At 28.0% G+C, this 27882-nt stretch overlaps 2 protein-coding genes across 2 annotated transcripts in view; one reads left to right on the top strand and one right to left on the bottom strand.

The window, feature by feature from the left end:
- The window catches only part of LOC103569344 (cryptochrome-1), a 65187-nt gene that overhangs the window by 409 nt on the left and 36896 nt on the right, over window positions 1–27882 (top strand). The gene's annotated exons all lie outside the window — the stretch shown is intronic.
- On the bottom strand, window positions 1395–26771 carry LOC103569390 (probable G-protein coupled receptor No18). Its single transcript, XM_053739290.1, has 7 exons — window positions 26358–26771; window positions 25690–25987; window positions 6904–7128; window positions 5172–5487; window positions 4137–4355; window positions 1765–2061; window positions 1395–1638 (listed from the first exon to the last, which is right to left on the bottom strand). The coding sequence occupies exons 1-7, from the start codon at window positions 26769–26771 to the stop codon at window positions 1395–1397; spliced, it is 2013 nt and encodes a 670-aa protein (XP_053595265.1).

The raw sequence follows: 27882 nt of genomic DNA, 5'->3' as shown, positions 1-27882 counted from the left end.
TGAGGCTTTGGTTTTAGAAGCAAAAACAAATGAATTAAAAAAAAAAAAAACTAAAAATATGCACATGTAGATAATTAATAAAACTATAGGTGCAATTTTTTCAAATATTTTTTTTTTATAATTCACCGTTTTAAAAAAAATTCAAAAATTATTAGACGTCAAAAAACTAAAAATTCAAAATTTTTATTTCAAAAGAAATTTTGAGGCCTGATAAAAAAATTAAAAAAATTTTCGTAAATTTGACAGCTTTCAGGAACACATTTGATAGTAAAACTGTCAGATGATTTGACAAATTCTCTGAAACTCGAAAAAAAAAGTTAATAGAAAGAAAAAAATGAGTAACATTTTCATAATTTAAACTTTTTATTGTTATATTTCCATAAACATAAAGATTTGTGGCAAAATAATCCACTGAATTGCTCCGCGAAAAAAAATATGACCGGAGCGAAGCATCGAAAACAAAACCATTAGCACACACCAAACAATTTCACTCGTTATCGATCATAACAAATATATTTTATTTTTCTCATTTACATTACAAAGAAAAAAAATTTTCCCAATGGATCTCATTATTTTTAATGACCGTGACGCACTTTCATTAACATCTAGACTTACAAAAAATCGCTTGTTTGTCCGCCAAAATAAATTAACAAAAAGTATGATCGAGCCGACCCTCCCAGCCCTTGTCTACCAATAATATTTTTTTTATATAAAAAATTTATAATTAAATACTGTCCAGTCAACATATCTTAGACAAATAAACAATAGTCATATTTTTATACACATACATATACATTTTCATATACTAGGATAATAAATTATCCCATTAACAAAGTTAACAAACAAATAAGCTCAATTATGGAGTAGATTTTTTTTTAATTTTATTGTTCATGGGTCATTTTATTAACGACACTTATATTAATTGAAAAGGTTTTCAATGTCTTAATATATATGCATATATATATACGAAGGGTGTACGAATAGTATCCGTATTAAATCAAAATTTGAATTATTTATCAATTTTCAAATCAATCGTAAATTTTTGAATTATTTGATTTGAATTCAAATTTCTAATATTAAATTTTCAATTCACATGTGATAAATTATAAAATTTTTTTGAAAAAACAATTTGAATTTTTTTAATTATTTAAAAATTTATGATCAATTTCGAATTTTTTGAGTAATTCGTATTTTTAAATTTTTAATAAATTATAAAAAATTTTTTTGCAAATAATTCGAAGTTTGAAAATGATTCGAACGCTTTCAAATAATTTGAAAATTTACGAATATTTGATGTAATTACGAATTATTCGCACACCTAATATATATATATATATATATATATATATATATATATATATATATATATACATATGAATTTTATTTTTTAAAATTTAACACTTATGGTCACACTCATCATCATCAATAAAAGTATCACGTGTTAGAGAATTAAATGTTGTCCGATTAACCATCGTAACACAAGAACTTCCGGAGGCTGGTGTCACTGCTGGAATAGTTGATGGTGTTAGTAGTGGTGTACCTTGAAGACTTATTGCTAGAGGTAATGCACTAGGTGTACACATACCCAGTGCACCGCGTCCTTCGGTAACTGAACGCCACCGTGGCAGTCGTGCTGATCTATAGAAAAATAATTTAAACAAACAATTAAATAAATAAATCAATTAGTGATTGAAAGGGGGACTAGTTTTTTATTATTTATTGGGGAAGAGGAAGAAATAGTGGTCGTTGATTTGTATTGATTACCTGGAGCATTTACACATGAGCAGGCGTATGAACGCGGCGCGAAACGTTTGATTGAAGACCGTGTAAATAACGGGGTTGATTGTGGAGGAGACGTAGCCGAGCCAGAGGCAGATGTCCACCACGTGGTTGGGCACCGCGCAATCAGGACACGCAGCGAAGAGAATGTTGAGGAGGAAAAAAGGCGACCAGCAGAAAACGAATGTGAAGAACACTAATCCCAGAACTTTGCTGGCTTTTTGCTCCGTCGCGACCGCATTTGCCGCCAATGATCGTCGCTTTGATCTTCCTTGTAAGAACCTGAAAAGTTTTTTTTATCACTTGTTGAAAAGTTCTATTGAATTTCCACCCTAGTGGAAATGGAGTGTCTTCCAATTAGAAAATTTACTTTAAAAAATACCATTTATTTTTTATAGAATTTTTTTTTCCAATTTAAATTTTATTAAAATTACTTGTTGGGTATCAAATTAAAGCTTACAATCCATAGATTCTTATAATAATTTTTCTGTCGTCTATTTAATAATTTTTCATTACAAAATTTCAAATGAAATTTACAATCTTAGAAATTTGAGGCTCAAAAAATTTCCTGATGCGTTGAGATTTTTAACAAAAATTATTTAATTTAATTTAAAAATTTATACGAACACTTAAATATATCAACTTTTACTTCAAAATTTTTTTAAGTCTTGAACAAAAACTTTTTAGTGATTTAAAAATTTTCTCAACTTTTCCAATAAAAAAGAAAAAAAAAATTGAAATTTAATTGAACATTCAGCAAATCTATAGTAATTAAAATAATCAGACATTCGTAAGTTTCATTTAAAGCTGCTGAATGTAATTTGTTTTAAAACTTTCACGAGCTATCGGATTACTGTATAACAAAAAAAAAAAAAAAAAAATGAGCAAACTGTTTGAGTAATGTATTGTACCAGTCATCGACCTATTACATAAATTTCCAGTCTTCTCATGAAATTATGAAAAAATGATTACTTATTACTAATTACTTAGTACCAGAGATAATCAGCGTTAAAAAATGTCTTGTTTTTTTTTTTAACCGGAAACTCAATAAAAATTTATTAATCTTACAAGTAATTAAAAAAGTTTTGGTCTCAGTAAAAATGAAATTACGCGAAACTGAACATCTAGTATTTGTTCGTATTATCAACACCCCCTTAAGTTTAAAAACTTGGGAGTTCCGTAATCCGGAGTAGAGAGATTCTAGAGTAGTTGAGTTTAGTTTGTAGCAGTGCAGACTGCCGAGAGTAATGTCGAGTATGGATTTAAGACGACTATAACTTGTGTTGATATATAAAGGATAAACTCGAATTAACATGACACAAGAATGTTCTCTCTCGAGTCCAGTACTGCTGAGCTGAGCTGAACTGAACTGAACTAAACTGAGTAGATCGGTGCAGTGTAGATGAGCATCTTCGTATTAGAGTTAAGTTGCTTGAGTAGCGTTATTTCGTCGAGATCGATTTCGGAATTCAAGCAACTTGGGACTTTCATGACCAATGTGCTCTCGACTGATTAAAGTATATTCTACATATATTCTCATTTATGATCTCTGTCTATTCTCATTTGTTATCATGGTCTGACTCTCTATCTACGTGATCTTTACAAATGTATGTATATGTATGTATGATAAAGCATTTTCCTAAATGATCAATAGTCAGTGGACTAATTAATGAACTGTTGAATAGGATCAATTATCTTGTTAGTTTCGATTGATACATATCACTTGCTATCAGTTATTCTTACAGGAAAAAATATATAAGCGGGGAAATTGTATATATATGGCTTATATCTTTAGTAGTTGTATGCATGCTATTTTGATGGCATATATTTCTGGATATATATTTTACGTTATGGGAATTTCTCACTCACTTGTAATTTTGTTTATTTAGTTAAAATTGAATTGAAATTTTTAAATCGGGATTTAATTATCAATTGAAAAAATAAAAAAAATTAACCACTAGTCAAATTTTAAATTTCGCGGGATTTTGATTTCATAATAAAAATTTAAAAATTAAACTAAAGTAACTCTCACAGAAAAAAAAAACAATTTTCCTCAATTTTACCATAAATTTGTAATTCGCTACAAAAAAATTTTCCCGGGTACGACGGTGTCTTTAAACCTCAATTATTTTTTTCTGATTTTTCAGCATCAGATGCAAATTTTTTTTATCTATTTCGAGTCAATTCATCATGACTTTGCTACAAAAAAATTTGTTGAAGGGATCCATGTCTTCTTTATATGAAACGGTAATTTTTCGTGTTTTATATTTTCCGTAATATTTTAAAATAAAATTTAAAAGCTCTGATGGTGATAAAGAACTAACTTTTACTTAATTAATTACTAAATTTTTTCATACCTGAGATTAAGATTTGTCGGCGCAACATTGAGATGAAGTTTGAGGGAACGTAACCGGAAATTCCTCGTTTCCTTCGCAATATTTTCGGGCGTTTGTGTAGCCTGATCGGTTTTGCTGTTGCATCTGCGTACTTGTAGACTATTAGACCCCTCATCTGTTTCCTCCGTAACTCCATTAAGCTCGCAGCTTGACGGTGACACGTCTATTCGTGTGCTCGTACTCCGGCTATCAACATAATCCACAAAAAATTTCCCATTTGCCATTAACCGACACTTAACACTAAACATTAACCATTCGAACAAATTACCCCAAGTAAATAAAATTTTTTAACCATAAAATTACATGCCCATCAACTTATCCAAACTTTTTCTCATACTTTTTACATTTGCATTTTATTTCCGGTTGAAAAAAATGAAACGAAAATGTCAGCCACAAGTTTGCGGTAACATAATATGTCTCACTCTCAAAACCACTTTCCCAACTAACAAACTCTGCTTACGAACTTAATCCATATGACATGTCTACTCCAAAGTAGTGAGAAAAACTTTTTCTTATTTAAATAACTCGTCAAAAAAAAAAAAAAACATACATCTACACATATATATAAGTAAAAAAAATCCAATCATCCTCAATAAATGAAAAAAAAAATTTCTATCCCCGTAAATCGGCGGAATACTTCACGAAAAATGATAAAGTGATAATTTATATTTAAATATTTAAAAAAAAGTTATTTCATACATCATTAATAGTTTGAAAACTGGGTAATGGAAACGTCAAAAACGGAAATAGATCTATTAACAAATGAGTGATGGTGAAATTTGTTAACTCACCCGATCAACCGAACGATCGAATGCGAATTTAACTCCGAAGACTGTCTCGAGCTTAATGATTTATGTGATATTTTAGCAACGTCATGTAAATACCAACGGTGAAAATGGATTTTCTTTGTCTTTATTCATGTATTTGTGTAGATTGACATTTAAATGAATAATAAACATATAAATAAATGACTGAAGAGATTTGTTGGAAGCTTACCTACTGACAGAGGCACTGCCGCCAGACAATCGCCACAATTGTCTGGATGATAGTGCGCTGGAGGTTGGCCTGGAATGGGTATGATGCGATTTCGCAGAGGAATACCTCCCGCCTAGCCGTCTAAAATGGTCACCCTCTGACTGTTCGTCTATGAATCGGGCTTTCTTACGAAGTAATTGGACTGTTAGGACGTATGTGCTTACCATTACTATCATTGGTATGTAAAACGCAACCAATGAACCAAATACAAAGAAAGCTCGATTATTTATCACACACACTCCGGGTTTTGGCATTATGTTGGTTGAATTTATTAATCCTGTAACAAAATTTGTTTTATTTTATGATTTTTTTCAAAATTTAGTCTCAGATTTCAAGTCACTGTTGGCTTTGAATTTTTTATTTTTTCGCGCCCTTTTTTAAATTTTTGAATTAAATATTTTTTATGTAATTGAAATTGAAAAAGAAAAATGAATTAAAAATGATTGCGAAATCACGACACTTGCTTGATGAAGTGACCGCAAGCGTTAGCGGTTTCTCTTTGCGACGTTGCCAAAATAAAGTCCGTGATAATCCGGGTTCTAACCGCTGGTGGCTGTCGAATGTAACCCATGGCAACGTCGCAGCCCGAAATGCATTGCGACATATCTCCCGTGAGGTTACTAAAGTCGTTAGCTCGCGTCAGTTGACCGTCAAGGATTAATTTTCTAAATTATTACTTTCTTATCAGTTTTTATAATCTACCATCAGAGCCAGTGAGGCACTTTATCAACATTCATTAGAGTAAAAAGCATTTTCCCTGACAAAAAATATCTGACATCTCGACGATTTTTTTTTTTTACAAACGGACAGGAATTTAAATTACATGAATACCAAAAATATTTATTTTTGGCGCCATTTTATTTGAAAATTCATAAATAATAAATTTCATTACATAAATTCAAAAAATCGAGAGATTTGAGACTAAATTTAAGTACCAATACAGTTCCCGCGCAAATGAATTCAAAATTGAATTTTCAAAAAAAAAAACATTTAGAATAAAATTTTGTAAAATAAATTTCCTGGCGCTTTGAATAACTTGAAAATAATTTACATTTCAAACCAAAACTTAATGAAATTTTTGAGTACCCAAACTTACTTTACTCTCGGCTACACATAATACAATTACCAAGTATGTAAATAAATTATGAAACTCACAGAAAATGATCTGCTTGATTGCTAATTGTATTAAATTTATATACATGGACATATATATATATATATGTACATATGTACAAGCTGGTATCAAAAGTAGTTCTAACAAAAAAAAACAAAATTAATTTGGTCATGGAAGACTTTTATCGTGGTCTATTAATCTCTTTAATGAATGTATGTAAACCGAACTTGATGTTTCAGTATACATATATATCTAAAGCACATATATGTTGGATATTCAGTATTTATTAACAAGCAAACGCAATCAATCGTCGATTTAATTGCTATTTCGATCCAACTTTTTCATGTTACACCGGATGTTTTTATCTACTAAATTATATGCACTGTATCGATACTTTTTTTATCCATTATACAATACACATTATGGACTTCTTTTAATATGAATAATTAAAGTAATGGATATTCGCAATTTAAAAAAAAAAATATGATATTCTTTAATTAAAAAATTTAAAGCCCTGATTTAAATATTATCATGTAGAAATTTTAATTAAAATGTTATTGTATGAATATGAGATTTTACCTAATACTGTTATTGAACTGGATACAAGCATTGATAGAAACCAAACAGCAGCAATTTTAAATGCAACGACACGTTTGGTTGAAATATGACGGGTACGTAGTGGATTTCTTATGCCAAGATATCGACCGAGGGAGATGAAACACATGTGCATTATACTTGCCGAACATGCTAGTACATCGCATGTTACATAAACATTGCACCAAGTTACCCCGAACGGCCAGTATCCTGTAAAAAAAAAAAATAATTAATTTTGTCGTTCAAATTTTTTTTTAAATGGCGGGAATATTTTTTGATTATTCAAAATCGCGGTTTCTTTTATTTTTGACAGTAAAAAATTCAAACATTCATACTCGGTTTTTTTTTGTATTTTAGTTTTTAAAACCAAAAAATTATTTTATAAAAATATTTATTTTAAAAAAAATTTGAAATGCGCCAAAAAATAGAATGGATTCGAAAAAAATTTGATTTAAATTTTTGAATTTTTTATGGTCAAAATTAGAAATTATTCTGAATAATTATTAAATACTTTTTTTTTTCGGCGACAATTAAAATTATGTAATTGAATAAAAAAAAAAATGGTAATTTTTTTTTTCTGGCGAATCGGTTCTGTTAATGCTTTTATGATTGCATTAAAAGACGAGTAGAGGAACTTGTGAATAAGTTAGTGGAGAACGTGAATAAGTCGTAGAGAACAATCCCCTGTGTCTGTACAGAATAATATGACAAAAGCGCGAGATAAAAAACTAGACAATGAAATTAAAGTTTAAAATAAGATATGATAGAGATTTTTAATTTTTTTAAAATTATTTCCGACTATTTTATTCTTTCGCGTAGTTTATTCAATGTGTTATGTTTCTTGCACTTTATATGCCAAGCGTAAAACGCCCGGAAAATTCAGCTTTTGAAAATAATACGGAACATAATATAAATATATCAGACTATTGGCATCATTTCGTGAGATAAATTTATATGAAATTCAATTTCCTGCAATAAAGCTTCTCAACTGTAATCCAATAATTTTTTTAAGCTAGAAAACTTTTTGCAATTTATTTTATTTTTTATATAAAATTATGACAAATTGTCTTGAAAAATAAAATTTCAAAATATTGCCGTAGCACAGGAAATAATTTTTTTAAAAATAACTATCAAGTGTCTCAATTTAATTACAAAAGTAATTACTTATAATTCCTTTAAAAAAAATTTTTTTTTGTCATTTAGTAGACAAAAAAAATTTCCTCTCATTACAGCCCTCGATTAAAATTTAAAAATTTGAAATGTTCAATATTTTAAGATTTTTAAACCAAAATAAAAATTAATTTGAAATGAAATTTTTCAAAGTTAAAAAATCTACAATACTGAAAATTAAAAATTTTTAATACCAAATTCGAATTATATAAAAAATTTATTTTCAAATTCGCGAGCTGATATTTTTTTTTGAATTCTTATTATATATGTTCAAAAATCTTTTATACAAATTTTTTTCTTTTTGAAAAAATTTAACTCGTCATTCAGAAGTTAAATTTATTTGTTCCCAATATTTATATATATGTGTATTTAATATGAGGTGAAATTCATATTTAGTACATCGTCTTAATTACACAGTTGAACATAAGCCAGTAGATCTTAATCAGATTGTAATTACTAAAACGAGTAAGGACAAGCAAGTTCCAGTGCATAATCCCTTAAGTAATTAAATTCTATCTAGCAAACTAGGGGTATATTAGTTGGCTATAATGTTTCTGAACTATAATCTCCATTTTAATTACTATAAAAATAATAACTTATCACAAACATAAATTATAAATATTTCCGTTCTTGATAACGAAATTGATTTACATGAAACTTTCCACCAAACAATAACTTCTTTTTCTCTTATGACTACCACGTCGTTTTCCCATAGACAAATTAAAGTATTTTCGATCGTGGAATTATATAGTGACAACAACTTGAAGACAATTTACCAAAATACTGTTGTGCTTAATCAAGCGCGCTGATTGAATCATTATTACCTCACCCTCTCCTCTCTAATCACCAATTTAAATGCATCACTTCCGTAGATAATAGTTTCTCTCACTAATTCATCACCGTACATAATAGTTTATACTTGATTTATATTTCACTTAAATAATTTATTCAAATATTTTTTTCAAATTTATCTTCTAATTAATTGCCTGCGTTACATAAAATATTAAAAATTTATTTGTCTATTTAAATTAAATTTTTCTCATTATTCGTCGAATACATAAATTTTGAGGTATTACGCGTGAAATATTGCACTTCTATATATATATATATGAATATATTTAAATTATCGCAATTTTTATTTGAAGTTGAAATCTCATACATTTATTATCAATTATTTAAAATAATTTTACAACTTCCTCGTGTGTAACTTTAAGCAATTAAAAATTAAAAAAAAAAAAAAAAACATAATTTATAATTATGCATATATTATTTTGTCTAGTAGTTTCAATTTATTCATCTGTAATTTATATTCGTAATAGAAAATTCTTCTCGTGTAAAATGTAAGAGTTTTTCCATTTTACTTTTAAATAGAAATAATATTGAAAAATATAAAATGTAGGGAAGTCAGAATGGATTTTCGATTTCAGAACGCGATTTTTTTTTTTTAAGTTCAGTTTTATTTCTGTTTGATGTTCTAAGGACTCGGTCGATTTATAATACAGGACTTTTTAAATGTTAGTTTTGTATTGTAATGTTACTTGTTACTAGTGAAAGAATAAAAAATAAAGGACAAAAAGCTCATATATATACATATACTTATATATGAAGGGGAACTAAGAAAATGCAAATGCTAAAGAAATAATGCATTTTTCAAACTAATGAATAGAATATTCTTTTTTGGTCATAATTAGAGAAAATAAAAAAATTTCCATACACGAGAAGTAAAAAAATCAGAAAAAATGAGGTCACCTCGGAAATATGAAAAGGTTTTCTTTTATATCCTTGAAAGATAAAAAAAACATTTTAATTACAAATATTAATTGCGATACAATAAAAGAGTAAAAGTGTCATTAATTGCGATACAATAAAAGAGTAAAAGTGTCTGAATGAAAACTAAAAAAAAAAAAATGCGAAAATCAATCTCGGGAATCGGGAATTGTTTTGAAAATAATTGTAAAAAATAAATTATAAATTAGGAGTATAGGAACAAAAAAAAACTAGGAATCGAGGATTTTATTTCGTTATCGATTAAAGTTTATCATATTTTTTGAAAAAATGTTAAAATACAAATGACATGAAAGTTTGCCAATAATGTCGACAAAAAATTGAACAGATTTCTGTCTATTTTTCGATTGATGTTTCTGTTGGAATGACTATATATATATATATATATATATATATATATATATATATATATATATATATATATATATATATATATATATATATATATATATATATATATATATATACTGTAGTGTGTAGTCTGTCAAATTGTGATTTCGCAGAATGATAAAAAATGATTTTGATCCGTAATGACAGAATTTATCAAGTTTCGTTTTCCCAATGAGTAGAGCGAAATAATTTGCTTTATACATGTATATATTATTATATATATCATCAGTAGATGAAAAACATTCGTATTGATTTTCAAGTGGTAATTAGTCTCAATTTCAAATTAATTTATTTCGTATTTGCACTTATCAGTTATCAGCACTCCATAAATTACTTTTTTTTTTTTTTCAATTTTTTAATTCAATGTATTTCAGTTGAATTATTTATAATGAGACACTTTTTTAAATTATTCGTCTCATAGAGAGTTAATTCATTGACCCAAGTTGCCATTAATTAAACTTCCATATTTATCCAATAAAAATAACAACTGCGCGACTAATTTACAAAAAATGGCTGTGGTAAAATGGGCCCCTTGAAATTTTTCGTAAATTTAAATTTACAAGTAACTAAATAGTCCCTAATTTTTTTTTTTAATATACGCGAGGTAACAAGCACACCTTGGGGTAATACGGGTCAGTCAAAATTTCATTAAAAAAATTTTAAAATCTAAAACACTTGAATTTTTTCCATTTAACAGCTTCTATTTTGCCTCACATTGAATTTTTTTTATTGCAAGCCCATTTTGCCTCTTACTTCGATTAAGTAAAGCCAAAATGTGTCGTGCCAAAAGTTCGCGAGACTGTGATGTCTTCCATTTTTTTATCGGATTTGTAACGTCCATTATTAAGAAATAAATTTTCCTCCAAGTGAGACATATTCTGAAATATATAGTGACGATAATAAAGGATGGAACTGGTGATTTATTGCCCATGCACCAAGGGGTTAACGATTATAGTACTCGGCCATAAAAAAGTGACGCTCGGAAGCTGATATTCACTGGCGGTATTTATCTCTTCCTTTTTTTTTAACGCGAAGAGTCATCAGCTTCGATGAAGTATATAAATAAATTAAATATATGAGCAGTGCATCGGAATCGTTAGTCTAAAAAATAATGAGTTGGTAAATGAAATAAGACAATGGCCGGTGCATAATCTGGAACGTTATTCCATTACCTGTCTCAATAATTCTCAGGTTAAAATGGAATCACAACAATAGCATTGTTCACTTGGAAACAGGCTCACAAAATATCTCAACAAAAGTATAATCGTAATTTTGGCAGCATATTTGATAATAACAATAACAATCCGTGATTATTTTGGTGATTTACTGCTGCAATAAACTTCAGAACAAGTTACATTAAAGCCAGACATTCTCGAGTAGTCAATTCACTTGAATTTCAATTTTTTATTTATCGACATTAAAGTAATTTGGGAATTATTTTCTCCTTTGAGATTTGATTGAATATTTTTATACTAAATCATACAATAGCGAGGATTGTTTTATTTTATTTTCAGAAACTTTTGTTCTGTTTATACTTTGAAGCGAAGTTTCAACACGGGTCCAACTTGTTCCTCGTTGGGCCGATGGACAGTTAAAGCGAGCTCCGGAAAGTATACTACAGAAAAAAATATATTTATTTTTTTACCCAAGAGTTTCCTCGGTGCTTGACGGTTGGAAATTCAGATTTAAAGTACTCGAAATTGTGAAAACTGACTAAAGCCAGAGAGCGGATATTTTACAACTACACACTCACTATTACACTATTCCCTCGTTTTATACGTATCTATTTGTACGTACAATATCTCTCATTTTATTTTTTTCGTGACTTTTTGCCCTTCAATTAAGTTTGTAGTCCCGCAAGTGTAATGTGGGTTACATCGCGGATAAAAAATCAATCTACTTTTTTTCATCCCCGTAATATTCGCTCAAATGAACCACTTTTTTTTCATCAAATTATTCATGCTCAATCAATCATACTTCTGATACAACTTTTTTTTTCTTTTAATTATGAAAACTAGTGTGCTGATATTTTTTGAAATGCTGACTTTTTTTTTGTGTACTGAAAATTTATTACGAACGAGAATATCTTTATGTAGTTTGAATTTTAATAATTTTCGAGATTCAAATAGTGTATTGCGCACTTAGGGAAGAAAATAGGACATTGAAACCCGGGTAAAATTGACACTTGAGCCAAGAGCTCAGAAAAATAGAAAATTTGAATTTAAGGTCTCAGCCTGGGTAAAAAAAATTTTAATTTCACTTTTTTTACTCAAGAGGATACTAAGTAGGGCAAGTTCGCCATACGTAAGTCAAAAACGGATAAAAAAAAAGTATTTTAATTTACTTTTGGCGAACAACTTAGTATTCATTTAAGTAAAATTTTATTTGATTTTTTTTAACTGACTCAAATTTGTCCAAAAATTATTTTTTTGATCCGGACGATTAGAGAAAAAGTCTTTTGAATTTTTAAATTGTAGAAATATAAACTGTGACATTTTTCACGATTCCATTTAAATTTCATTCCATTGCTTTAATTATTGAGCCCTCGGAGCTGCGTTAAATTTTTCAGAGTAAAATTTAAAAAAGTTTATAAAAGACCGTGAAATTTTTTATTGAGATAGAAAGGATTTAAATATATTAGAGTTACTCGAAGGTTAAACTCGCGACATTCTCGGTAGTATTGTCAATTTCAGGCGAGCCTTCAAACCGAGTAAGTAGGTAAGTAAGTAAGTGAAATCTCAAGTACTCGAGGCTTTGAGAAAATGATAAAAAGCAATTCTAAAGCTCTTAGATGGTATTAAAGGCTTTATATATATGTAGACATACAATATTTAAATTGTATTTATAAATACCCAACACAAAAAACGTAAAAACAAATTTTAAGTGAAAGCCTAAATGAATAAGCCATCAAGTGACTTTTTTTGCACCTCAACCGTGAAAGCGCTTCTATTTTACCAAAAACAGATACTCGATTCGTTAGTCACTGATACTTTTTTTTTATTTTCATTTGAAAAAAAAAATTTTCCGATAAAAAAAAACACAGCTCGATAATTCATAAAATTAAATTTTGTTTTTCTTTTTGTAAAAATTTTTTTTTTATTTAATTATGACGCGCGAGTGGATAAAAAATTTCGACTGATGCTGATTACCGCATACATAAAAGCGAAATTCGAGAGAATAAAAGTTGTAGATCATCAAAAAATATATAGATCTATCGACAATCCCATTGAGGTTTATATTTTATATTTCTTCATGTTACTTTTATCTTATCACTTTGCTATTGCACGGATGACTTCTTTTATCCGCTTTCCGCTGGCGTATTGTGACGTGTTTCAATATAAATTTTATACAGATTTCAATATTTTTATCGGGCAACATGCATCTGTGTGTTTTTATATATATTTATATGACAGCAAATACGATAAATATGAAGGGCTGAGAAAATCAAAACTCTATAAAATGCATTATTTGAATATTTTATTTTTATTGGTGAAAATTTATAGCTCCAATTATTTAAGTTTTTTAAATTTTTTAAAATATCATATCTCTATTGATCTTTACGGGCGATAAATTTGATATTATTGTTATTAGTCTGTTTGCAATGAACATAAAACATTTTTCGGTTCATTCATTTTTGATAACAATTTGATCTTTCAAAATATTTTACGATATTTTCTGAAATTCACCCGGGAATAAAACAATTTCTTCAAAATTTAAAATTTTCAATTTTTCTACAAAAAGATAATTGATAATTTTTATCAGAATTTATTCAAATAATTTTTTTTTACCTCAAATTAAAGTCGGCACCAAATTAAAGTCAATTATAAAATTAACCCATGGAAAAAAAAAATCACAGTGTAATTGAACTGGACAAAACGTTTTAAAATAAAACTATACTATAAATGTATATAACATTTAATTATAAGAAAAAAAAATCAATTTATAAATATTTTAAAAGGCAATAAATTTCGCCATTAATACGAACACACTTGGATTCCTATTTCCAACTCGCATGTTACGACTTTTTTAAATCTTTTTATTGCAAGCTGTCCTTAACATGCGATAAAAATAAAGAATAAAATAACTGGCCTTCAAATGCATGGATAAAAATTTAATACACAGTTAATATCCTTCAATTATTATTATTATTTTTTAGTTTTTTTAATTTTTTTACTTCCGTTGAAGCTTTTAATATTACAGGGATTATTAGTGCTTGCAATTTTTAAAAATGAAGTACACATGTGTTGTATATTATTCGTTGAATAAGTCATTCATATATATATACATATATATATGAATTCAAAGAATTGATCGTGCGTACTCGACTGAATATATTTTCAGCTTGTCATTTTCAATCGCATGAATAAATTGAACGTTAGACATATATATATATATATATATATATGTATGCATGTATGTATATTGAAACTTATCTATTTCCATCATCCATTTATAAGTCAACTAAAGATACAAATATATATGTATATATATGTATATAATTATAGGGTCTGTCGATGATATGATATGATGCATGATAATATCTGGCGGAAAAAATATATTAAGGAATATTTATCGATTGAAAGAGGACAAATATAAAAATAGGTTATTCTGAGTGAATAAATTTTTTTAAGAGCAAATGAATGATTATGCAGAATGAATAGAATGAAAGAAAATATAAAAAGAGTAAAATAGTATTGGAATAAACACGACATTAAAATATATTGAAGAATAAGAGAGAATATAGAGAGCTCCGGGTGTTCTTGTAAAATGAATTCTTGATAGCTTTATGTAGGTACTTTTTTTTTTTTTACATCTATGGGTATGTGCAGGAGAGAACAAAGGGAAATCAGCATCTCGATTGGACTTCTGACATTGTTAGAGGATGCTTTTATCGAAGAATTCATTTAACTACCCCTCGAATTTTCAATATATGTCATTTTATGGATAATACTATTTTCTCTGAGTACAACACAAATGAGACGGTCCTTTGACTTCTTAGAAGTACTTAATACTTTTATTTTTTAAATTCAAATATATTTTTTTTAATTTATTTTATTCTATTACTCTGCTTTAAAATTGAAAAAAAAAAATTTAATACAAAATTTATGCTACAATATACCTAAAATATAAGGAACGGAAACGCATACGTTTGCCAATAAATTACGAAAACGTCACAAAATCACTCATTTCTACATTTCAGAAAATTTCGAATCCACTTAGGGGTAATTGATCCCCAAAAAAATTGTTGGTGTAGGGTCGACCCCTCAAAGGGCCACTTTTGTGTTGTGAGCTGCTGTGAAATGTTGTAGTGGATCTGGGGCTGAGTACAAATTTTTTTTTACCATGAATTGAATTTACTTGACTTCTTTTCGTGCCCACGGATGAACAAGAATTGAGTTTAGGTCAATTGATCCCCGAAAAAAAAGTTGGTGGTCTGTCAGGCCCTCTAACACCATTAAATTTTCGATATATTTTTCCAAAATATTTTTACTGACCACTTACTTCATATTTTCAACTAAAAATTTATATCAATCATAAATAACAATTTCTCCAAAAAATATCTCTACTACTCATTAAATTATTATTTCAAATATAAATTCAAATATTCCATTGAATTTACAAAAATTACAGACCAATGCATTACTTTCATTAAATATTTTACAACTCCGTTTAATTTTTTGACACTCTTCAGTAGTTTATAGCTGTTTTCACTCCCGTAAACGATAAAAATAAAAGAGCAATGATAAGTAACTTCCTCAAGTTGTAAAATATCATCGTAATCATAAATAAAATTTAAACCAAACATCAACCCACTCAGCTTTCAACCCATTCCCGATAAATTCCGAGCCAAAACAGTAAAATCAATTAATCCCATTTTGATTCAAACTGGTTTACTTTACACCAACAGATCAACCGACTCGTTAATTTATAATTCTATCCAGCCCACGCAGATAACGCTCCGCATTCATACGCTAAAATTTCATATCAATATTAGTTATCAGTCACAAATTTATATAAATTTTTTATTAAACATTCAAAACATTTACTGTGTCCAAATAATCTATTCAAATTTCCAACCGCGCGGTTCTTGGCCTCCACTATTAAATTTTTTCAAAATCCCTAATTATTTTTATCAGTCCATTGAGTATAAAAATTCATTTACTTTTATTTTTCAACTCAATTACCAAATTAAAAAGTACTTGTTAATTTTTTTTGAAAATATCATTTATTTTAATTGCCATCCTATAAATAGACAAGAGCTTACAGATTATTATTATTGAAATAACGAGCTCATTACTTGAACAAGTGAATTAAAATATGAATAAAAAAGTCCGTGCTGATCCTTGAGCTTTGCATAATATAATAAACACTAGAGTAATAAAATAAAAATAAAAAATAAATAATTTAAGTCATCAAGTCGTGCCAGGAATTTTTTAATATTAAATAGTTTTTAAATTACCCATAATTAAACGCTATTTAAAATAGACATTTTATAAAATTCATAATTATTTTTTTTAATTACTCAAATTTTTTCAGGTCAATATTTATTAATTTTATTTAATTAAATAATTTAATATTTCGCAAAAAAAAAAAAAAATCTTTTTCCCAATTCAATAAAAGTTATGATTTTAAAAGATAACTCATATATTCAATATCATAATATGAAATAAAAAAAAAAAATTTTCCGACTGGCTCTTGAAATCCAATCTGTTAATAATTTTTTAGTGTGTCATGTGTTTCTATATTTATTCTATATATAAATTCAATGTATTTCCGTTCAGACACTCGAACTTTTATATTTCATCATAAAACTTGTTAAACTTTTTTTAATATTTTTTTTTCATCAACACTCTGTCAAATAAAGGCCGCAAGAAAATTTAAAATGAAATGAAACAAAATAAAATATTTTCCAATCTTATCAAAAAACTTTCCCTCGTCATGACAGATCGCGATTTAAAAGCAATGACTGTTTTTATATTTTTATTATTGGAACCAGTCCAATAGTTTTTGACAATTAATAATCAATATATTTATTTTCTCTGAGTTATTATCAAATTTTTATTATTGTTATCGTGTTTTATGGAGCATGGAAAAATGACACAAGACACAAAACACAAACAGGAGACAGGAGACAGGTTAAAAATATTTATAAAGACGGAAGCGTTCCCGCCGGATCACTAGACTGCAGTAAAAACGGGTCATTATTTATATTTCTAAGATATATGAGAATTAAAATTTTAAATTAAGGAGGGTACGGATACTTAAATTTAAATTTATAATTAAATTTATCACGTGACGGTTTAAAATTTCTATTAAAAATTCAAAAAATTATGAATAATTTCAAAATTTACAATTTTCATGGAAGTTTTTAAATTTTAAACTGAGTTCAAAGCAAGTACGCGCCCGTAGAAATTTATTTATTGTAAGGCTGCAACCCTAAAAGTCCTTTGTCGTGGTAAGACGGCTGAATTTACTTTTATCTTACGACCTCTAGGGGACTAGTGTTGAAAATATATGATATTAGTTTTCTTTAATTAATTAAACCCCTGGGAACATGAATTTACAATAAAAGAATTCATTTCACACTCGTTCAATTGCTTCAAAAACAATAGCAAGTTTTTTCCAGCGAAATAATTTCGCAGTGGTTGATTTATTTCAATCCCATTCAAAATTTCCCTGTTGAAAAAAAAAATTGTCCGCCAAATTCACTCCAGATTTAAACCACGTCCACTCTGCATTTTTTTTTGTGTATCACTACATACTTTTGTTGAGAATAATATTTTCTCTAAATATATATATATATATATATATATATATATATATATATATATATATATATATATAAATCTATTTTTTCATTATTTCAAAAAGTAGCGGTCGCTTAATATTCATTATGAAAAAAAGACATACATAAAAGTATAAACTAGCTTAGTAAAATGTAGCCGAGTTGAAGAAAGTTGAGAGTGTATTATCAAGTCTGCGGTTTCTCTCCTCCATTCAATTTATAGTATAGTATATTTTCATTTAATCGTATTCGGATTTTCAAGTCAATCATATCATAATAGATATGAAAAAAAAAAATTTCTATTTTTTATTTCGAAAGAAAAAAAAATTATTTTTCTTTTGTGTAAAGAGCACAGCTGATATTGTCCTATGTCCGAGCTACTGATATTTATGACCAATTTTAAAAATGAAAATATGACTAAAACATTAACTGCCCGGAAAAAAATTTATTGTTACCAAAAAGTAAAATATGCGGTGGCGATAAACCTTTTTTTGTTAAAATACCGACAGAAAATATTTTACTGTTGTAATAACAGCTTTTGTATCGGAAGAAAACATTCGATAAATCAAGTAACAGAATGTAGAAGTTATCAATTCATTTTGTAAGAACCAAAAACCGTTTCCGTACATGAAAAATCTCATCATCCCCATCAATATCAATGCATTTCATAATCTTAATTTGACATCTCGAAAAACCAGAGCTCTGTTGATTACTTTCTGTTCCTCAACTCGATAGTATTGACTATTTAAAGGTTCGTAATCGTAAAACCATCGGAATAGTCGTAAAAAATTTTATTCCAAATGAAAAGTGTCGGGTCTTTTGGTTTGGGGGTGATCTGGATCAAATCTCATTCGCGAGGTTATTGGAAGAATAAAAATTGGCAGTATGACCATCCCGTTAAATTTTTATTCTCTTTAACAATATACAGTGACCAATATTGCTCGTTCTTATCGTAAACTCACTTTCTGATAATAACGCTCTATTTTTGCTGCAACCAATAGATTTGTTGTTGTAAATAATCTTATGGTGAACCGCAATAATAATTATCAGTTAGGGTTATCATTAGGCGCGAAAAATTCAAATTTTCTGATACATGCAGTAAAACTTTTCAAAATACTATCCGGGCCACAATAAATAGAATAATGACCCCGCCTAAAAATTTAAAAATTTGAATTTCTTTACTTTTTTTGTTCTCCTTCACGGCGGCCTTAAAAAAATTTATGTAAAATACGTGACATTGTTATCGGACACAATATTCATAAATTTTTTTTGAATTCTTAGTTTTGAGACAAAAAAAATTAAGGAAATATTTTTAGAATTTTCAAAAATTTTCTAGAGCAAAATAAATACTGAATTGATCTTAAAACAAAATTAATTTTTTTCGCGCGCTATTTATTAAAATTTTTTTTCCGATACTTGAATTCTTAATTAATTACTTCGACTTTCAGTTCCACATGCAAAAAAAATTCAAATATTTATTTAGTCATCAACTGAAACATAGAAATTGACCTCACGTATTCCAGCGCTTATTTAAATATTCATGATAAATATTCCTTAAGTAATTAAATCATAACCCGCGACGAAGAAAATGAATGTGCGTTAATAATTAATGCGTCAGCAACGTTCACTTGGTTCTGCACAGACCAATTGGTTGTTGTGTGTTGACACGTCTTTCTACTCGAGTTGACATGCATTGATAATCGATACTAACATCATCCGTTATTTACGAACGAGAAGCAGCAATGGAGTGTCACTCCTGGAAACGTCATCAACGTCAGATACGCGCTTAAATTTCTCAATACTCCTCAAATCATCCATTATACAGACATACATTCTGGCTCAGTATGCTGACGCCATCCGGAATACGGTTTATATTTTCAAAAATAAAGGAAATAGGAGAAGAATAGCTTTTCATCAGTTTTTCACAGCCGACTTAAAAAAAACATTCAAATCAACTCTATTATTTTCTTTTCCTTTTTGGTTTTTTTTTTACTTTGAAAATTTATTTTTAAAAATTGATTGGTTTATAAAATTAAAAGACCAATCATATTAATATTAATTCAATTAACTAAATTTATTCATTCTCGTATTTTATTTTATAAATAATTCAATTTATCGCCTATATATGATATGATATTTTTGTAAACAAATTTAATGGAATTGATATTAATTACTCATGCGACGGTGATATAGTTTAATAAACATCGAGTCGATGGAAAAAAATTTAATTATTTATAGAGGTCACTAAAATTAAAATTTTATTTTCGTTATATAAAAATTTAAATATTTATTTGCTCTCTATTAATGATAATGCATATATATTATTATTATTATTATTATTATTATTATTATTATTATTCGTTATTGATATGAATAAACCGATTGAACATTTTAATATTTATTTTCAATGGGTATAGAGTAGAAAGGGTGTTGACAAATAACGTGGGGTGAAATAAAAATATTTTATTGCTGAAAAGTGTAATAAAAAATGTTTATGTTAACAAGCTGTGAAATTTTTGTTGACGTATTTCAAATCAATGAATTCATTTTTTGTAATGTGATTGTTTTACATGCAATAGATCACAAAAAAATTTTATTGTCTGTTTTTTTTTTTTTCAATGATTTTTTTGAAAAAAGTAGAATATATTTTTTTTAAATTAACACTGGAAATTTTTTAATTTTTTTGAGCCTCAAATTTTGAAACCGGGATCATGCTTTAAAATTTTAATTCAAATGAAAAAAAAAATATCAAAAATTCTTGACATGTAATTTTAGTGAAAAATTTTTACTGTCATAAATTTTCATAAAAATTGGAATTTCCGACCTGAAAAAAATATGATACTGAAGTTAGCCGTCTAATAATTTTTGAAGTTCCTTAAAACGATAAATTATAAAAAAAAAAGGATTTTAAAAAATTGCACCTATAGTTTTTTAAATTTTCCACATGTGCATATTTTTATTTTATTTTTTTTTTTAAATTGATTCGTTGAAAAAAAAATCAAAAAAATTTTAATTGTCTGTTAATCTCAGGATTATAAAAAACTTAATTTTATTACAATGCGGGTTTCATAAAAATCAGTAAAATATTTTAAGAGATTGAGCTTTCATTAAAAACAAGAAATCTGAGCGATTTTTTCTGCTCCATTACGGACGCACTAATAAAAATACTAAATAAATTTCCCGTCACATATATTACTATAAAAAAAAAAACAATGTAAAAAATATGGATTTGTTTTCATCATAAAAAATTTCCGCAGCTTAAATCACTGAATAAATAAATTTTCAGCCCTTTAAATTTATCTTATAGACTGTCATAAAAATAAGCATATAAATAATTACACAAAAAAAATAATAATAATTTTAAAAAAGCCCGGGAAAGTATTTTTCGCAATTAGGTGCAATAAAAATAATAAAATTATTTAATAAAAATAAATTACGTGTTTGAAAAGACTGTAATACGTGTTGTAAAAATAATATTTAATTTAATCTAGCCCTTGACGACCTTGGTCGCGTTGAAAACACTTTTTATGTGACAATAAAAAACTCGTATGGTAATTAATCTAGTTTGTCGCGAGAGCATTTTACGGACTCTCAAACTAGACCGATGAGAAAATGGCCACAGTTACATTACAGCGAGTACTTGTACTACGAGAACCCACTCTAATGTGAAATTCAATCTCAACGCTTGAGGGATTTGAATTTTTTAAGAACAAACAGAGGCTTTGTAAAATTTTAATTCATTACAATTAAATAAAATCATTTTTTTTTAAATTTCATTATTCGATAAATTTTTATTATAATTTCCAATAACGAAATGTCTTTTTTTTTAACATCTGAAGTAATGAATTTTTATTTTAGTAAAGCTTAACTTGAGTGTGTGACGGTAATAAATTTCATGTGACTTTGAGCTAGTAAAATGTTGGCGAACGTAAATTAGATCTCGTAACTGAAACCCCCGTTACTATAGTCTAGTTATCTGATTTCTCACAACCTAGAATTCCATTTCTCATTTTTATCCTATCGTAGCGTGATGCGACTGGTTGGTTTGGTATCACCGAAGTGTGTTTGTAAACTCGAAAGACCGAACCAGATTTAAATGGAGTGAGCAAGGACGTGGAGAAATCCTGGAAAATGTGAAAACAGACGTTTTCTTACTCTGACACGGATTTACGGTTTGAATCGATTCTATCGGATTTTATATCTCGTCAAAAATGCTCAAGTACAGGAAAGACAGATATTTTTTTTTTTCGATGGTTAAATAAATCAAATGAAAGATTTTGGTTATCGGCTACTTGGCAAGGTTTCGTAACCAACGGAATCGAATGACCACTTTTAAGTTTTTACCGTTGATTAATAGTTTTCGTAAGACCGCGACCTTTGATTACGATGAAAAGATTGATTTTTCTTTTTTTATTTATGTCAGTTCAGAAAATTTTAGTTTTAAAAAAATTTCATATAAATCGTATGTTGAAATAATTCTGACAGAAAACATAATTTTATTACGACACGTACTTGTGTAAGTAATTAGTGTACAAACTTTGAAAACTGAGGTATTTTCGATTTTGAGGTTAAATTTATTTGGAAAATTGATAAAGATCCCGAGGACTAAAAGAAAAATATAAAAAATTACAGTTTCGTATAATAGCGCAGCTGAAAAAAATTTCTTATGGAATATCTGTAGTTGATATATATTATATATATATCTATACATACTGGAAATAATTTATTTAATAAAATTAGGGTCCGAACATAACGTGAGTTGTTGCACAGTAAGTTATGCCAAAGGTAAACCCGTTTCTTTAATGAAAAAATTCCGATGAGCTTCGCAGAAAATTCTTATATTTATTCAAAGACGGTAATGAAAAATATTTATTATTAATAAAGAGGAGTAATAACGACTGGAGACTGTTAACAGCAAAGGAAAATTTAAATAATAATAATAATATGCATTTTAATTATTCTTCAAATCTTTTACTGTTTTGTTGATGGAAAAAAAAATTAAAGTGATCCTCTAGCAGTCAAAGACCGGTTATGTCTTTTGTTTGTTACTTGTGTGTCATAACGGATTTCACAACAATAGAATCTTTAGTTTTTCGTGCTAGTAAGTTTTCAAGGAAAGATCGTGTTTATAAATCTAGAAACTCACTGCTACTTTTTTTTCTAAAAAACTAGAGCTCTTGATGTGAAATTTCTTGTTGTTACTATTTTTAGATGGAAACAGTGATTACGAAAGTAATTTTCATGAAATAATATTTCGTTTTTTTGTCATTGAACTTTTTCATTATTATGATTGAAATCAATATTTATATCATTTTTCGATGGTTATTTTCCGATAAGAAATGGGAAACACGTAAATTAAATTTGGCGGTATATCAAATTCCTTTAGGAATAAAGTAATCAACTTATGTCACCTTTTTGAACTGACAAAACTAATTAATATAATAATAATTATAATCTACAGATAATTTGATATGTGGGTTTCAGAATTATTTTTATGAAAACGTTACGAAAAATTTTCAAATTAATTAGAACATTTTGCTAAATTCCATAACTGTCAATACCGAAAAAAACATTTACATTACTGGAAACACTTGAAAAAATTTAATATGCAACAGAAATATGTTGCGAAAATCTATAACCGACTGAAATAATCGAAAAAATTTTGAAACTACTGAAAAATTTTAGAAAATTTCTAAATCATCCCATTTTCAAACATTCTGGAACTTTTTCATGTCTTAAAAAAATAAACCTACGCACGCACTTGGAAATCGTCCTGAAAATAGTCAGAATAGTTTTCCAATTAATTGGAAAAATTTTCAAATTAATTAGAACATTTTGCGAAATTCCATAACTGTCTGAATACCGAAAGAAACATTTAAATTACTGGAAACACTTGAAAAAATTTAATAAGCAACAGAAATATGTCGCGAAAATCTATAACCGACTGAAATAATCGAAAAAATTTTAAAACTACTGAAAAATTTTAGAAAATTTCTAAATCATCCCATTTTCAAACATTCTGGAACTTTTTCATGTCTTAAAAAAATAAACCTACGCACGCACTTGGAAATCGTCCGGAAAATAGTCAGAATAGTTTTCCAATTAATTGGAAAAATTTTCAAATTAATTAGAACATTTTGTAAAATTCCATAACTGTCTGAATACCGAAAGAAACATTTAAATTACTGGAAACACTTGAAAAAATTTAATAAACAACAGAAATATGTCGCGAAAATCTATAACCGACTGAAATAATCGAAAAAATTTTAAAACTACTGAAAAATTTTAGAAAATTTCTAAATCATCCCATTTTCAAACATTCTGGAACTTTTTCATGTCTTAAAAAAATAAACCTACGCACGCACTTGGAAATCGTCCGGAAAATAGTCAGAATAGTTTTCCAATTAATTGGAAAAATTTTCAAATTAATTAGAACATTTTGTAAAATTCCATAACTGTCTGAATACCGAAAGAAACATTTAAATTACTGGAAACACTTGAAAAAATTTAATAAACAACAGAAATATGTCGCGAAAATCTATAACCGACTGAAATAATCGAAAAAATTTTAAAACTACTGAAAAATTTTAGAAAATTTCTAAATCATCCCATTTTCAAACATTCTGGAACTTTTTCATGTCTTAAAAAAATAAACCTACGCCCGCACTTGGAAATCGTCCGGAAAATAGTCAGAATAGTTTTCCAAAATTTCAAAACGCCGAAAATTGGTGTAATAAATTATAAAAAATCGAACTAAAATCAATATTTCTAATATTGAAAATTTCAAATTTTTTTTTTAGTGAAGTTCCATTGAAAATTTGATCAAGTTGTGAGTTTGAAAAGCTCTTGTGACAATATTGAAATAAAAAAAATAATTTTTGTCGTACATCTCTTGAACTAACCATCGATTTGTATGAACGGTAATTGAGCAGATTTATTGATAATCGTATTTGATTTAATTTCGAGAGAAATCGGCAGTGATTAAATTTTTCGGACAAAAATCTGGATAAATTGCAATAATAGTAATTGTACTAAAGTAATTATTAGACGTAATAATTTATTGTATTACTCGATCAAAATGAGCATATTACGTAACTGCAATAATGATAAAGTATTTAGTTGGCGGTAAATTGAGTTTTCAAGCTGTACTTGTACTTGTTACAAATGAAACATTTTAATTTATAAACTTGTAATGAAATTATGTAATTATTAGCTGGTAACCTACACCAGTGTTCACTTAATTGTGATCTAATTAGTCAATTGTAAATAATTTGGTATGAGTTATTACGTCATAATAATTAAAATTTATAGAAAATACCCTAATTAATGAATTTGAAAAATAATTAAATAATTACTCGTCGCAATTAATTAATTTCATCGTTTTTCCGTAATTAAACAGTTTCAAAATGAGGAAATTAATTATCGAACTGCAATTATTTATTTTTAACAATTAGTTGTTGAAAAAAAATTTATGGTACTTTTTTTTTGTATTTAATTTCGGTTCTTTCATAACTTTAAAGTATAGGAAATTGTTGAAATTGAACAATTACCGTCCTCGTAACAAGGAAGTACTTTAATAATTATTTCAGAGAGTACTGAGTTTTTAAATAAAAAAAAAAAAAAAAAAATAAATAACTTACCGAGAAATCCGGGAATGGCGCCCAGTGGCATGACAAAGAGACTGACCAGCAGATCCGCAACGGCGAGTGACAGTAGGAAATAATTAGTGACATTGTGTAGCCGCCGATCAAGACACACCGCAAGGCATACTAGAATGTTTCCTAAACCACCGGCTACTATAAAGACTGCCACAAAGAGAAAACTCCACTCGAACCTTTTCCCACTTCTCGGTGGTTCTATTTGACGTGTCCGTCGTGAGCATGAAACCGTCAAGTCTTCCGTCGTCGAAGAATTTCCCACCGACGTGCACTCAAAAATCTTATAACGAAAAAAAAAAAAAATAAACCATCAAACCATTTTTTGAAATTTGAAAAACTCAAAATTCCATCAAAAAAATTCTTTACTCAAAAAATTATTAATTAAAATTTTTAATAACCAAAAATTTGACCTCAAGAAACCAAAAAAAAAAAATAATAATAATTCAATGGACAAGTAAAAATTTTCGGATTTTTTTTCAATAGATCAATTACAAAAAAAAAAAAAACTAAAAATATGCACATGTAGAAAATAAAAAAAACTACAAGTGCAATTTTTCAAAATATTTTTTTTTTATATTTATCATCATGAAAAAAAAATCCATAAATTTTTAGCCGTCGGGTAACTTCGCTATCATTTGAATGTAACTTACATCAGTAAGAAACGTCGAGTTGCAGTCGATAAATCTTGATATTCTTGACAAATAAGTACTCTCGATATTTTCCAGGCCATTGATAACAAGTGATAAGTTAATATTGCATCCAGAATAATTACATGGCCAACAAAATAATGAAGTATAAGGTACACCAACAAAATAGCCATCCATGTCAGTAGTACGGTGGTGCTGATGCTGATGATAGTGATGAGTGGTCGTGTTGTTGACATGTTCAGCCATACACAAGTGGTCATAGTCAATAGGCATGAATCCACCCGCAGCCCCACTACTAATACTACTACCACATTGCTCGTTACAGGAATACAAACCGCCGCTGCTAATATTGCAAGATATTTCGTGAAGCATCACCGTCAGCTCGCTTGTCCAGCTCGCGATACTACCCTCAAGCATGACTTATTCACATACACGCAATACATGTACACACACATTAATACACCCTGTATTTATAGTTATAACAACAACAACAACAACGTCGACGATAATAATAATAGTAGCAATAGTAAAAGCGATAGCAATAATAATCACATAGCACTGGGATTCAGCGGCAGTTATAGTTACACTTTAATCACTTTGACGTCTGACGAAAACACGCCTCCACCACTTGGCTCACCATTGTTGGCTTTTTCCTTTTCACTAAACTCCCTTTTTCACTCAAACCTCACTTCTACTTTTAGATCTCGGCCCTTTTATCACGGAATTTATTTTACATTCCAACTTTATAAGGTCACTCTTTTGACTTCACTCCAATTGAGATTTTTGTAATAATTTTTTTACAAGTCAGAAGTTTTTTTCAAAGACTGCTCTCGTCAGAAGAATTTATTTAACCAAATTACTGTAAAATAACATTTTCATATTTATTTACAAAGAAATTTTAAATTTAATGAAAAAAATGGGGCACTCAAATTTTTTTAAATTTTTTTTCAAAATTTAAAAAAAAAGTCTATAATTAAAAGATTGCTCTGTTTAGCTGGTAAATATATGATACGTCGTGAAGCTTAAGAACTACACGATTTCGTAAACTTCCCCTCTGCCCGACTCTCCCCTGTATTTAGGTTTTTACGAACAAATAATTTTTATTACCAAACAAACTTTATCTTAACACCCAACCTCCACTTTCAGTAAAACAACAAACAGGTGATAAAAATTACCAAAACTTTTACCATGTTTTTTTATTATTTTTTTATGGACAGTAAAAAAATGGGTTTAAGTCAATACCCACGTGGCCGCGGTCTTAACAGATTTTACTGTTATTTCAACGTATAAAAATTTTTTATTCTTAAGTAAACATTTTAAATAAAAATTTTAATCATTTAATATGACGGCTCAATTAGGGATCTCGCGACAAAATAAAGTAACATTTTTTTTCTAAAAAAACTTTTACATCCGGGGTCTAGAGAAACTGAGGCAAGTTGGATCACCTCAGGCAATGCTGCCGTTTTTTTTCTTATTTTTTTTTTTATGTAACAGTTGATTTTGCCCTGCAGTTTCAATTTGTTTCAGT

The sequence above is a fragment of the Microplitis demolitor genome, chromosome 5 (genome assembly GCF_026212275.2).
Source record: "Microplitis demolitor isolate Queensland-Clemson2020A chromosome 5, iyMicDemo2.1a, whole genome shotgun sequence".
Taxonomy (NCBI): domain Eukaryota; kingdom Metazoa; phylum Arthropoda; class Insecta; order Hymenoptera; family Braconidae; genus Microplitis; species Microplitis demolitor.
This window is presented reverse-complemented; position numbering and strand designations above follow the sequence as displayed.

What these genes read in the sequence shown, in the direction of transcription:
- LOC103569390 (XM_053739290.1), bottom strand. Translation starts at nt 26,771, where the DNA reads ATGCTTGAGGGTAGTATCGCGAGCTGGACAAGCGAGCTGACGGTGATG. An exon ending in ACTCGACGTTTCTTACTGAT is followed by an intron (nt 25,988 to 26,357) that starts GTAAGTTACATT and finishes TTTCGTTATAAG; the next exon opens with ATTTTTGAGTGCACGTCGGT. An exon ending in GGCAGTGCCTCTGTCAGTAG is followed by an intron (nt 4,356 to 5,171) that starts GTAAGCTTCCAA and finishes TGATAGCCGGAG; the next exon opens with TACGAGCACACGAATAGACG.